Raw genomic sequence first — 15162 nt, forward strand, 5'->3', positions numbered from 1 at the left:
CTCACCATATCTCTAAGGGAGACACCAGCCACCCTCCTGAGGAAACCCATTTCGGCCGCTTGTACCCTGGATCTCGTTCTTTCGGTCATGACCCAACCTTCATGACCATAGGTGAGGATAGGAACGAAAACTGACCGGTAGATCGAGAGCTTTGCCTTCTGGCTCAGCTCTCTTTTCGTCACAACGGTGCGATAAATTGAATGTAATACCGCACCCGCTGCGCCGATTCTCCGACCAATCTCCCGCTCCATCGTTCCCTCACTCGCGAACAAGACTCCAAGGTACTTGAACTCCTTCACTTGGGGTAAGGACTCATTCCCTACATGGAGAAGGCACTCCATCGGTTTCCTGCTGAGAACCATGGCCTCCGATTTAGAGGTGCTGATCCTCATCCCAGCCGCTTCACACTCGGCTGCGAACCAATCCAGTGAGTGCTGAAGGTCACAGGCCGATGATGCCATCAGGACCACATCATCTGCAAAAAGCAGCGATGAGATCCCGAGCCCACCGAACTGCAACCCCTCTCCACCCCGACTACACCTCGATATCCTGTCCATAAATACTACAAACAGGATTGGTGACAAAGCGCAGTCCTGGCGGAGGCCAACTCTCACCTGAAACGAGTCCGACTTACTGCCGAGAACCCGGACACAGCTCTCGTTTTGGTTGTACAGAGATTGGATGGCCCTGAGAAGGGACCCCCTCACCCCATACTCCCGCAGCACCTCCCACAGTATCTCCCGGGGGACCCGGTCATAGGCCTTCTCCAGATCCACAAAGCACATGTAGACCGGTTGAGCATACTCCCAGGCTCCCTCCAGGATTCATTGTTCCTCTTCAACCTGAGGTTCGACTATCGACCGAACCCTCCTTTCCAGCACCTTGGAGAAGACTTTACCAGGGAGTCTGAGAAGTGTGATACCCCTATAATTGGCACACACCCTCTGGTCCCCCTTTTTGAAAAGGGGAACCACCACCCCGGTCTGTCACTCCTTAGGCACCGTCCCAGACTTCCACTCAATGTTGAAGAGGCGGGTCAACCAAGACAACCCCTCCACACCCAGAGCTTTAAGCATTTCTGGACGGATCTCATCAATCCCTGGGGCTTTGCCACTGTGGAGTTGTTTAACTACCTCAGTCAACTCTGGGGCCAAAGCCGTTCAAAAAGTGGGCAGTCACTGTTGAAAAATGATATAAAAATAAATAAATTAAAAAAGTAAAAATATAAAATAAATAAATAAATAAAAATTATATGTATATATATATATATATATATATATATATATATATATATATATATATATATATAAAATGAGAATAGAAATAGAATTGAGACATGGCGGCTAAAAAAAAAACAGTAATAACAAAAAGAGAAAAAGAAAGACCGATAAGGGACATGAGGAACAGTTAATATAGACCTATTGATTGATTCAAAATGCCAAGAGAAGTAGATCAGGTACACAACGGACCACAAGGATCAGAGTGAGCTCTTCAATGCTTCAGCAGTAGTGAGCCACATATTCACATTGGCCTCTTTGGCCCCATTTATATGGGCTGTCGACAGCTCCATATACGTGACATCAAGAAAAGTTAAAACCCATTGTCTGATGGTAAAAGTGTGAGGGGGCTTCCAGCGTACTGCAATCAGCTTCTTAGCAGCTTTTAAACCTGCCAACATTACACGTTTCTGACATTCAGGGACTCGAAGTGCCGAAAAATCATTTAATAATAACACTGGTATGGTCACAGGCACTTTCTCCGAAATGAGTGCCGTCAGCTCAGCGGCCACACCCTGCCAAAAACGAACAATGGGAGGGCACTCCCACACCATGTGGAGGAAAGTGCCAGTGGTTTTTAATGTATACAGGGTGCATGAAGGGTCATAGATAACTTTCATAAAATGTAGCTTACGAGGGGTCAGGTAGGTCCTCTGTATGAAATGATGATGAATCTGCTGGTGGTCAAGATTTCGAGAGGCGAGTTTGATATTGACCCACACCTTGTCCCAATCAAAATCCTGATCCAGTCCGGGGACATCTCCCCTCCATAATCTGTCTACTGGGAGCGTTTTGTAGGTGGCCTCAAGCAAGTATAAGTATAGAGTGGATACCATTCCTCTCGCAGCCCTTTTAGTAACAATCAACTCATGAAGTGGATGTATAGGCAGCGGATGCTGCCAAGGTACACCGTGTGCTTTAAGAGCTGCTCTTAGCTGTAAATAAAAAAAAAGGAAGTGCCTGGCAGATTGAAGCTATTCTTAATATCTTGAAAGGAGCGTAAACCATCTAAGCCGAAAATGTCACCCAAAAACTGTATCCCTCCCTTTTCCCACTGAGAGTAGGTGATAGGTCTCCCCCCAATCAGTAAACATTTATTGTTAAAAATTGGAGACTGATATATCACAAATCCTTTCCACTGAGCGCCAAACCTGGATCATATGGGTCACAATGGAGCCGAAACGTAATTGACTCTGCCTTACAAAGACCACGGGTGCACCATTCTTTCTTTAACTGTACGCCAAGAAACTGCCACCTGGAAGTCAAACCATGTGACAAGGGGTCTAAGAGTGAAGGACCAGTGGTAGAATTTGAAGTTGGGCACCGCTAATCCCCCATCTAATCTCCTGCGCTGGACAGTGGCAAATCTAAGACGGGGTCTCTTCCCATTTCATATAAATTTTGAAATGGCTGCATGAAGCTTACCCCAGTATCCAGTAGGGGGAGAGAGGGGGACCAGGGAGCTGACAAAATTTATTCTGTGTACTACATTCATTTTGACTATAGAGATACGTGCCTGTAGTGAGTTGGGCAGGCTGGCCCATCTTTCTAAATCACCCAATACTTTGTTTAGTGTCTCAGTATAAGTGTGCTTCACAATAAGATGTAGAGAGGAAAATATTTCAATGCCCAGGTTTTTAAAATGTGTAACTGAAGGAATATTGGAAGGCAAAGCAGAGGTCTTGGCCGCTTCATTCAATGGCAGCAAAGCTGACTTTGACCAATTGATTTTGAATCCTGATAGCGCACCAAACTCATCCATCATTGATAGAAGGTGGGGGACAGACCGCAACGGGTCTCCGAGAAAGACTAAAATGTCGTCATCGTAAAGTGCCAGGTGGTGGTGTGTGTTATGAACAGTTATGGGTTTAATAACCGATGATATCCGGATCATCTGTGCCAAGGGTTCAAGCGACAGAGCAAACAGCGACGGGCTCAAGGGGCAGCCTTGGCGTGATGATCTAGATACTGGGAACAGAGTGGAACAAATGTTACCTGTAAGAACCATTGCAGAGGGGTTCGAATATAGCAACTGTATCATTTTTATCAAGCCTTCTCCAAAACCCATCGCCCCCAAAACCGATCACAAAAAAGACCACTCAAGGCGGCCGAACACATCCAGGGATAAAACAGCAGCCGGGGTTTTGATGTCTGTTGTTGCATCAATTACATGCAGCAGTCGGTGGATATTGTCAGAGGCCAGGCGCGATTTCATAAAGCTGGTCTGGTCACAATTAACTAGTGATGATATATGAGGTTGCAGGCGGCGGGAGATTGCCTTGGCATATATTTTAACATCGGCGTTCAACAGACTAAGGGGCCTATAATTACCACATTCTGTTGGGCTTTTATCTTTCTTCAGCAGTAAGGTTATTACTGCTATATTGACATCCCTAGAGAAAGCACCTTTCTCTATTGAAAAGTGGATCATACTGAGAAGCAACGGGCCAAGGAGGTCCCAAAAGGCTGCGTAAAGTTCTGGTGGTATACCGTCGAGCCCAGGTGATTTGCCCCTTTGCATACTGAGTACAGTTTTTTTAAGTTCTTCAAGAAAAATGGTTTAAAATCATCATCATCAGTCTAAATCATTCGCCTCCTCCACTGTCAGACGAGGTAACTTCAATCGAGCCAAAAAGCTGTCACATTTGTCTTTGTCGAGAGATATGTTAGATTTGTATAGGTCAGAGTACAAACTATGAAAAGTATTGTTGATCTGCGTCGGGTCAGTGGTGACAGCTCCTGACTCTAATTTGACTGAAGAAATATCTGAGAACTGCTCATTTGACCTGATCTTCATCGCCAACAGGTGGCTAGGCCTTGACCCATGAAAATAATACCGTTGCCTGGTCCTGTGGATTAAGAACTCTGACTGGCATCTAAGGATGATGTTAATATCTTTTTTGACCACCTCACATTGTGAGACTATCTGTTCCGAGAAATTGGCAGACAACGCAGACTCTAGTTTTGCTAGTTTGCATTCCAAATCCTGTAACTTAGAAGTCTGGGCCTTGCGCTGGTTAGAGGCAAAAAGTATGGCATTACACCTGATGAAACCTTTAATGGAGTCCCAGAGTATTCTAGGATCCTTGACCTAGTCAACGAATAATCACTCAGCTCCAGCATACTATTTGTTAAAATGTCGTAAAAAACTCTATCAAAACAGTTTGGTGCATACACCGATACGAAGGCTATTTTCCTATTACTAACTTCTGTCTTAACAATTGTTATCCTGCCCTCTGTATCAGACTACGTACCTTGAATTGTAATTTTAAAGCTGCGTCTGGCTACGATAGCCACACCCTTGGTCTTCGTGCCAGATGTGGAGAAAGCTATCACATGATAATATTTATCCACAAGGCGTCTAATATCAGCAGCCAAGAGATGCATCTCCTGTACTAATGCAACGTCAATTCTCCTCCTACGTAATAAACCAAGAGCGCTAACCCTTTTGTGAGGGCTATTCAAACCGCCTGCGTTCCAGCTCAAAATATTAAGTTCAGGCATAATTTAGGGTGTTGGCCTCTATAGTTGCTGACAGAGACATGAAGACAGCACCTGTGACCATCTGAAAAAATGAACCAGATAGACACGTATACAACTTAATCAAGTCAAGCCCCTCTCTCTCCACATTAAGACAGATAGAAAGAGAAAAAAACCCACAAAAAAACACAAATGATTTTTATAAATACCCCCTTCCCAGCCCAGCTCCCAAGAGAGCAAGAACATGCCCTAACCATTAACCCTCCCCTATTACTTGGCTCCGTGACCATAGTCGGAAAACGGGCGGCAATAGGACAGTAGACGCTGGCTTCCCCCCTCCCCAGATTAGTTTCAAAGCAAAACATTCAAAAGAATTCATCCCTTCAATACTTGAAACCAGATGCATAAACCATGCAGTAAGGGACTGCGTATAAGAATGTACTGAACTATTTAAAATATCTGAGATATACAACACACGGTATGGCTTAACTGTGATTTCAAGTTTATGACTAAGGTGGCTGCCTTACCATTATATGTGTTGGCTGCACCAGAAGTATAACTGAAACCTGTAAAACTGAATACTACCCCATAGTGTGAGGAAAGCTCTTAACGTGTAAAAACAGAAATGCTCCTCAGCTAATCCTGTGTGATAACATAAAACTGTTGATAAATCAAGCCTACCAGGAAATTATTGCGGTGAAATGGTACTGCACTCAACTGAATCAATGCAGATAAACATTGCAGACTTTTTCGTGACAGAAGACACCACCTTATGACAAAAACAGCAACTCGTAGTGACTTTCTTTCATTATCTAGAATTGTGATGAGCAAAACAAAATAGAGCAACTCAGGTTGTCAATGAAAACACAAAATCCCCAGGTGCGGTTGTATCATAACAGCAGTGTTGAGCAAGTTACTTTAAAAAAGTAATTAGTTACAGTTACTAGTTACTTCTTCCAAAAAGTAACTAAATTAGTTATTCCGTTACAAATTATGAAAGAAACTAGTTACTTCAGAAAGTAACTATTGCGTTACTTTCAAGTACATTTTTAAATGCTCAAATGTGACCCCACCTCCACCCCTCTTTAACGGAACTTAAAATACATGTGCATGTTCAATTATTTATGATAAATCTGAATATTATAATGAAATGGACACTTAATACAATACATTATTAACAGAAACAATGTACACATATCTAAACTATATTAATGTTGCTGTGGGACAAAGTGAGACCAATCAAATGCCATGTATGTAGATATTCTGTTTATATAGTGGATCCATACAAATAACACAACACCTCAACAGGCCACAACTGGGCAAAATTAAATTATGCTTCTTAAGCACTATACCAAAAATAAATAACAAATGTATACACTCTTTCTAGTGCAAATAACGTAAGTGGCCTGATGTTTATACTTGTGCGCTGGTGTGTGCGTCGAGCCGGCACGTGTGTGTGTGTGTGTGTGGGGAGTAGGTGATAGAGCTAGGGAGAAGTGAAAGAGTGACGGTGATTAGCTTTGGAGCGAGTAGCAACCCTAGAGTCATAGTGAGAGAAACAAAGTGTCTCCTCTGTTCTTTCTGACCACGGTGGAAAATCTGTAGCAGGAGAAGTTAACTCTCTCCTTGATTTCATAACGCCATACCTGTCTCTCTCTCTCTCGTTGACTGACTCGCTTGTGTTGTTCTTGTGTGTCTGACTATGCGTGCTTCCGAACACCCGCCCAACTCTACTTCTGATTGGCTAACCATGACATTTTACTCAACCTCGGCCAATCATCAGCATGTATGCGCACTTTCAGGGTCACCGGGTAAAGGAGAAAATATTTGACTCCTCTTTCTCGCGCGGTGTCCATCACCTGGGTGAAAGCTTGTCGGCGCTTGACTGTGTGGTTACTGTAATCAGCGGCAAATCTCACTCTCTTGCCTTCTACGGTGACCGGGTCGTTCTTCGCCGCTCGGAGAATAGCCTGCCGCGCCGTGTAGCAGAGGACGTTGAAGATGAGAGTGTGGGGCCTGTCTCGAGCAGGGCGTCCATTGTAGATCCGGTGGGCCCGCATTATCTCTGGCTGCCCAGTCTGGAGAGACGGGAGCCACTCTGGCAGTGCCCGGTTCAGATATTGCACATTGTTCGACCCCTCAACTCCCTTTTTCAAGCCGATGATACGAACGTTGCAGCGTCTGTTCCTGTCCGCCATTTTGAGCTCCAATGTATGCAGCACCGTTTCGTGGTTAGCAACTGCCAATGAGTTTTCTTTGACAGTGCTCTTCAGAGCCGCAATATCTGCTTTAACCACACCAATATTCGCCGAGAGAGAGGCCAAATCAGACTGAATCGCGTTCAATTTATCCTCTGTGCCTCTACCCATTTCGTGAAGTTGAGCAAACCAAGGCTCCAGATATTCACATTGTCTCTCCATTTGCATGTCTGCAATAGCATCCAGTTCAATAGCACAAGTTCCTTTGTGCGACTTCGTGGAGGCTCCACCTGCACTGTTCATTTTTGTCCCAAGTAATTAAAAGCGCTACTGCATAAGAATAGACTTGAAGGGATAAACTACTTAAAAGCAAGGAGATTAGGGGAAGCGCGAAAAGCCTAAGCCACCATCTTGTCCAGCCGGTCACGTGACTCTCTACTGTATTTTTTAAAAGCTAATGTTTGGTATAAATGAATACCAAATGCTTATGGCTGTTTATAATATTTTATCCCTTCATTATTTTGACTTCAGCGACTAGTAGCCTAGTTTGCTACACACTCAATCAATAAAGCAAGAGACAACAAAACAAAGGTTTTTCTGACTCCTTTATATGAGATGCAACAGCTGTGCTCGAGCAAACACAAAGTGATGATCATCAGATGGTTGGGTTGATAATCTTTCCCAAGAAGAGGATTTTCTCCGTGTTGCGTTCAGTGATGATCACCATGAATGGACGATTGAACTTCAACACAGGGGCCGAGTAGAGACCTCCAGACCTTGTACTAATTTCGATGCCTGTGGCGGCGGCAGCGGTGGCTCCGGCCTCGTCCACGTCCAGCGTAGCTTGGTGCACAACCTGCGGTGCAACACAAAGTAAGTGAGACAACAGACGAATGCAACATATGTGAAATAACATAAAACATATGCTCTGTTTACTTACTTTTGAGACTACCAGTCCTTGCTCCTCTGAAATGCCTCTCAAATCTGCACGAACAAACATGTCTGTCATTCCTATTTCTGACAGCACATCGTTCAGCTTGTAGGAAGTCTTGATGGAGAACTTTGGGATATATACATCAAGTCTCCTAAAACATTGGGGGGGGGGGGGGAAAGACAAACATTCAGTGAATCTGACTAGGGCAGGAGTTTAATTTGGCTGTGAGGGCCTTAAACAACGATATGCTGTTTTTATCACTGACAGACTCAGATTAGTCTGTTAGTGTTTTCAAAGAGTTGTTGACAGGGAGACCAAAGTTATAAATCTGACTTGATTATCATTGACCCAAAATCTATCACAAAGATGTGAGGGATTTCGGGCCAATGATAATCAAGTCAGATTTATTGTAGTTGAGTTGGAGGAAATTGGTTTGCATCCAGGTTTGAATATCAGTGAGGCAGTTGAGGATGAGGGTGGAGGATGTAGCTGTGGTGATGGCAGCAGAGGAAGCGGAGACCAAGTTTACGTATGACATTTCGAGGGGCAGGATGGAGAGGATGAAAAGGAGGGGACCAAGCACCGAACCTTGGGGGACGCCTTGTGACAGAGGAGCAGCGGAGAAGGGGAGACTGATTTACTGCAGCTTTTTAAAAGGCTGAAAAGTTGATTAAGAGGGAGGATGAGAAGGCTCGCTGCTGGGGGGGCATGGATGGCATTGCGTGCGGGTGGACGTGTTGAGTCAGTGGCATTGGAGCTGGGCAAGGTTGCTGCCGGGACCGGTTGAGGGAGTCCACCAGAGCATCGGAGCACAGCCCTTTAGAATTATGCGGCTGATGGAGGAGATCAAGGTTTCCTCAGCTGCCGGCTGTGGGGGGGCAAATGCTGTGGATGGGTCCTGAGGGTGGCGCCACTACAAACCTAAATATAGGTCAGAATGATGCCGGAACAAATGACTTATGGGGGCACTTTTTGGGGGAGGACAGTCTCTCTCGGACAGAACAAAGTTGGGTACCTAACTCAGTGTCAAACCTTCCACATATTAGAAGCATATCTTAAGATTCTTCCAACCTGCGTTTTACCATAGCCTTCAACCATTTGGTGACGTGGTCCGGGGAGATGGCGTTCTCCAGTGTTGCCATGACGTCAGGCAACATCAGCAGCATGGAGTAGGAGCTGTTGAAGGGGAGCTGAAGGACTATTGTCTTTAGTTCCTGTTCGTGATAGATGTGGAAACTATCCTCCAGATTCATCATGACAGCCTGAACCTGGACGATGACAATTTAAACATGAAGACACACAGAATGAACGATGATGCTTAATTGGACTGGGACTCAAATAATTTTCTGAATTAAGAGAAAAAATCTGAACCGTGGTGTTCTCGTCCACGTTGAAGTCGTCCTGTTTGGTGAGTTCAGGGTCAAACAGAGTCGCCCACTTTCCTGTTAGACAATGAGCAGGAATAAAACAAAACTTGTGGTTTAATACATTCAATTTAACCTCAAAATGTAAACATATTACATTACATTATTACAGACTGACTAGATCTCATCCCACAGGACCTTCTTACCTTTGTAGTAGATATAGCTGATGAGATACATGACTGTGCTTTGATCCAGGTCTTCCACCAGCTTGTCAATCTTCCCGTTGGTCTTCTCCTTCACGTACTTATTGATGGTATCAGCACTTTCTGTGGTTTGGCTGAAGTCCACATTGAACCCATCTGCGAAGTACGACTGCTTCAGGGTCTGCAGGAACTCCGGCAAAGGCTTGAAATCATCGTCCACGAACACGGCGGTCCCTTCGCTGGTGTCCTGAGATGTGTTGTTGGCCCTCTGGAGCAACGTCTGGAAAGCCTGGTCCACATCTGTCTGTGTCAGAAGGGAGCTGTTGAAACCCAGACCACTGAAAAGCTGACGGTGCGTCTCCCCCTGCGCTCCCACGGACAACGCAGCCAAGGCGGCCGACACACTAGCCGGGGAGAAGAAGATATTCTTTCCCTGTGGGTCAGCATGAGCTGCTAACTGCCTGTAGAGTCGGAAGGAGAACTCTTTGTTTGCTTCGTTCACCAGGGAGATGCTGTTGGCACTGCTGTCCACTACAGTGTCTTGGACGGTCTTGTTGTCGTCGTTACCCAAATGGTGATGGCCTCTGCCCACGCAGATCACCGCTGATAGGACCCAGAGACCCACGGCTGCACGCATCATCATTGTGAACTAAGACAAAAGTTCAAAAGTTCAGCTTCATTGTTTTTAATGGGGGAACTGATTTACTGGAGGTATTTTCTGAAGGTTTAGCATAATGTGAATCTGATGATTATGTGGGCTGTTAAGTTACTCTCAAAAAAATCTGATTAAAAGGTGGCTAAGTGATTGATTGAACAAAAATCTTTGAAACTGGTCCATATTGAATGAGAACACTGTAACCAGCAGCCATGAACCAGGCTGCAATGTAAACAAAACTCAAAAACAAACATTTTCTGGATGTGAGGATCGAGAGAGTTCGCCAGATCTGAATTTCCAGCCCTCTTTAAAGGACAAAGAGTCAATCAAGGAAATATGAATCTGGTGTAGAATACCACAACTCTGCCTTCCTTCTACCTAGCTCACAGGAGCCACCCACAAAGTGGGAGGGGTCATCACAATTATTAAACTAATGAATATCTATCTATAAATTACAAGAATGCCTGTCTGTCTGCATGTCTGTGTGTCTTTCATTCGCATATCTCTCGAACCGTTATTCTGATGGATTTCAAACTTGACAGGTGTCTTGCTACGGGCACGAGTAAGTCCAGTGCCAAGTTTGACATTGTTTGGATTAGAAATGCAAAAGACATCATTAAATATATATCGGTAAAAGAAGCAGACATTGGCTTTTGCCGCTGTAGCTTCTGGCCCCTCCCCCTCTCACACAGCACACTGACTGAGGACCAAAAACAGAGAGGGTCGAAGAAAGCAGCGGAGCTTTGGCAGCTAAAATATGAAATACACCTCAGACCCACAAACATGTGCAAAGTAGTACTACTTTGGACTGTCTTTGACTTTGAATAAACAAATGACAATTCCCAAATTTAACGACGTTTCAGAATCCCACACGTGCAAAGCACAATCAGATACAGACAACAAGTGGCAGACAGAGCGTGATGCCACTTATAGGCAGGCTACCAGAAACGTTTTTGAGTCACATCGTTGCAAATATCACATGATGATGCATCATTCCACAAAATGCTTTGTCTTCTGTATCATCAAGTTATTCAATAGGCTATCTATTAGGCTACAGGAACGTCTATACATGGATTTCTCTGCAACGTCATCACTGCTTGCGCACGCAACCGGGGAGCAGAAAGAAGTGTTTCGTGTAGCTAGTAGTAGTAGCAGCATAGCGTAAGTCAAAATGCCAAGGAGTTGTTGCGTGGTTAATTGTACAACCCTAAATCAGAAAAAGTTGGGACAGTATGGAAAACACAAATAAAAAAAGAAAGTAGTGATTTCTAAATGTACTTTGACTTGTATTTCATTGCAGACAATGTGAACACAAAATATTTCATGTTTTGTCTGGTCAACTTAATTTCTTTTGTAAATATACATCCTTTCCTGTCATTCAGACCTGCAACACATTCCAAAAAAGGTTGGGACAGGAGCAATTTAGGGCTAGTAATCAGGGAAATTGGTTAAATAATGATGTGATTTGAAAGAGGTGATGTTAACAGGTGATTGTAATTATGATTTGGTACAAAAGCAGCATCCAAGAAAGGTCTAGTCCTTTAGGAGCAAAGATGGGCCGAGGATCGGCAGTTTGCCAACAAATACGTGAGAAAATTATTGAAATGTTTAAAAACAATGTTCCTCAAAGAAAGATAGAAAGACATTTGCTTATATCACCTTCAACAGTGCATAAAATAATTAAAAGATTCAAGGAATGTGGAGGAATTTCAGTGCGTAAAGGACAAGGGCACAAGCCTAAGTTGAACAACCGTGATCTCCGATCCCTCAGGCGGCACTGCATCAAGAATCGTCATTCATCTATAAGCGATATCACCACATGGGCTCAGGACTACTTTGGCAAACCTTTGTCAAGTACCACAATACGTAGTTACATCCACAAATGGCAGTTAAAACTGTACTGTGCCAAAAGGAAGCCCTATGTTAACAGTGTCCAGAAGCGCCATCGACTTCTCTGGGCTCGGAGGCATCTGGGATGGACCATCACACAGTGGAAACGTGTACTGTGGTCAGATGAATCAGTATTTCAGGTAGTTTTTGGGAGAAATGGACGCCGTGTGCCCCGGACCAAAGAAGAAAAGGATCATCCAGACTGTTACCAGCAACAAGTCCAAAAGCCAGGGTCTGTCATGGTATGGGGTTGTGTCAGTGCCCTTGGCAAAGGTAACTTGCACTTCTGTGATGGCACCATTAATGCTGAAAAGTACATAGAGATTTTGGAGCACAATATGCTGCCTTCAAGAAGACATCTTTTCCTGGGACGTCCATGCATATTTCAACAAGATAATGCAAAACCACATTCTGCACACATTACAAAGTCCTGGCTGCGGAGGAAGAGGATACGGGTACTTGACTGGCCTGCCTGCAGTCCCGACCTGTCTCCAATAGAGAATGTGTGGCGCATTTTGAAGCACAAAATGCGACAACGAAGACCCCGTACTGTTGCCCACCTTAAGACTTGTTTGCAGCAAGAATGGGACAAAATCACACCTGAAACACTTCATCACTTGGTGTCTTCAGTCCCTAAACGTCTTTTAAGTGTTGTGAAAAGGAATGGCAACATTACAAAGTGGTAAATGCTTTACTGTTCCAACTTTTTTTGAAATGTGTTGCAAGAACCAAAATAGGAATTATTATTGTTTTTTTTTAAAACAATAACAATCATGAGGAACACATTAAATTATGTTCTGTTGTATTGCCTGCAATGAAATACAAGTCAAAGTACATTTAGAAATCACTACTTTCTTTTTTTATTTGTGTTTTCCATACTGTCCCAACTTTTTCTGATTTGGGGTTGTACAAACAGAGCCAGTGATGGGTGCCTGATGTTTAACATACCTAAGGGGAAGCATGCTGTTGGCAAAAACCGGCGGAGGTTATGGCTTCAAGCCATAAGAAGGGCAGATTGGGGTCATATGTAAGAGTCAGGCTCCCATTGGATCAGTCAGAAAAGTTGCAGCTTGTTCAGTTGTTCAGCTAAGTGATATCTACCTGTCAGGGCTGTAGAACTCGAGTCCGGACCGTAGATAGTTAAAGGTCCGGACTCAAGACAAGTTTAGACTGCTTGCTAAAGCTACGCCGATGTTTTGCTAACGTTAGCGCAACAGCGTTAGCCTAGCCTACTAGCTAGGTAAATACTGCCCCCTTAGTTTCTTATATCTGCGTCCACGCTGTCAACATAAGACCTGTGGCGTTAGTGCTCCTTTTGTACCATAATGTTATTAAATAAAATATTAAGCTTCGCTCCTACGAGATGGGTGGGTTTTTATTACGTTACACACAAAGCTAACTGGCTATAGTTAACCTATATGCTAGCGGACATTAGCTAACGTTGCCGAGACAGCAGCAGTAGTAACCACGACAGTGTTGTTGCCCTCTCGCCCACAATCAACCTCTGCTGCTAAAAACAGTTAACCTGTAGTGATGTTTGAAATGGAGACACACATATCGTACCTTTTCCCGGAAATCCTGGCCATTATTTTAAGGCATAAACCAACCATAGGGGTACACTCAGGGGTAACCCTGCTGCTAACATTGGCTATTACATTAGCCTAAAATGACAATTATAGCCATACATATATATCACAGTAACACTGCAAAATTAAAGACAGACAAACAGATCCAACTAAAATCATGTTTTATTGAGTCAGCAGTTAGCTATATACAAATAATAAGGAAAGCTTAAGGTTGTTGCAGTAGTGGACCAGCTCACCAAGCTGGCTTTCTGCCCCTGGTATGCGCACGTACCCTGTAATGTTTGTAAACAGGAAACCCGTCTATATGTCAGTGTGTTTGTTATTCACATATTTCTCGAACCATTCAAACTTGACAGGTTTCTAGGGGCACGAGTGTGTGCAGTGCCAAGTTTGACATTGTTTGGATAAGATATGAGAAATCTATGATTGAAAGAACCATAAATAGCTTCTTGCCACTCTAATTTCCCTCCCCCCTCCTAAAGTAGTAGCTACCTGCTCCAGCCAACCGCCCCCTGAATCTTCGCCCATTAAGGCTCTGACTCACCAACCCGACGGCCGACCGTCATGATCAGTCTCTCCGAGTTGGTCAAAACCATGGATGTATTAAGAGAACTGGATACAGTGTTCGGCGGGAAGCCCCGTGTGATGAGAGTGCTCAAAAGCGCATAAAGCAAACATGGAGCTCGGCTCTTCCGCATTGTTGGCCCATAACGCTGGTTGGCTCACGATGGGCATGCGCACTAGCAACATGCGCGTTCATGAGCTTCTGTGTCGTGTCTCTTACAAGTGGCGAAGTCATGAACTCACCGTTTTCATTGTCTAAAATATTCACTAACGTTAAACACTGTTTTCGTTGTTCCCTATCGTTTACATGCTTAGCTAAATAAACGATAGATGTATTTAGCTAGACAACCAAGGAGATTTAATAATTATGTTGTGCTACTAGCTAGCTACCTACTAACTAGCGCTAGCTAGCTGTTAGCCTGCAGTTTCGTGAACAAAGCTCATCCATGGCTTCAGCTCTCATCCACGTTACAAGCTTTACAGCATACAGCCCTCGGATGTATCATAAGAGAGAACCAAGGCGATGTAATCACTATGTCTGTAGTAACGTTATGTAGGCATATAGCTAGCTATGTATAGATCTTAATACAGCCATGCTAGCTACCCCTGATGTTAGCAACTAGCTAGCTAGCCGATAGCCCGCCAGTTTGGGAAACGCTAATGACGTTACATCCACGTAGCTAACAGGCTTTACAGCAGCTACATACATCCCTGGGATGTATCATGACTTCATAAGATAATACCATGGATATATTAATAGAACACATGGTGAATTACAATCATTAGCTATATCCATTATTACAGCTAGCTACATGAGCTAGGGAGAACAGTCATGTGAGCGGGCGGGCACAGTCCCGCGGCTCTGCTCGCGTCCACTATGCGCGTTCATCATGCCAAATTTAATAATTCTGGATTCGCTTCTAGTGAATGTTAAAAATGTTAAAAACTTAACGTTTTAAACAAGGACCCTTTCAGTGTTCGGGCCGGTAAGTTGATATACCCAGAAACAAA

At 44.0% G+C, this 15162-nt stretch overlaps 1 protein-coding gene across 1 annotated transcript in view; it reads right to left on the reverse strand.

The window, feature by feature from the left end:
* Nucleotides 1-7407: 7407 nt before the first annotated feature.
* Nucleotides 7408-15162, reverse strand: part of LOC116057261 (serpin A3-5-like) — a 9962-nt gene continuing 2207 nt past the window's right edge. The window contains exons 2-6 of the mRNA XM_031309647.2: nt 9460-10105; nt 9261-9331; nt 8961-9157; nt 7896-8040; nt 7408-7811 (exon numbers count right to left, since the gene is read on the reverse strand). Coding sequence (XP_031165507.1) covers nt 7611-7811; nt 7896-8040; nt 8961-9157; nt 9261-9331; nt 9460-10105 — 1260 coding nt within the window. The 3' untranslated portion in view covers nt 7408-7610. The remainder of the gene's footprint in view (nt 7812-7895; nt 8041-8960; nt 9158-9260; nt 9332-9459; nt 10106-15162) is intronic.

Source organism: Sander lucioperca, chromosome 2 (genome assembly GCF_008315115.2).
Source record: "Sander lucioperca isolate FBNREF2018 chromosome 2, SLUC_FBN_1.2, whole genome shotgun sequence".
NCBI lineage: Eukaryota > Metazoa > Chordata > Actinopteri > Perciformes > Percidae > Sander > Sander lucioperca.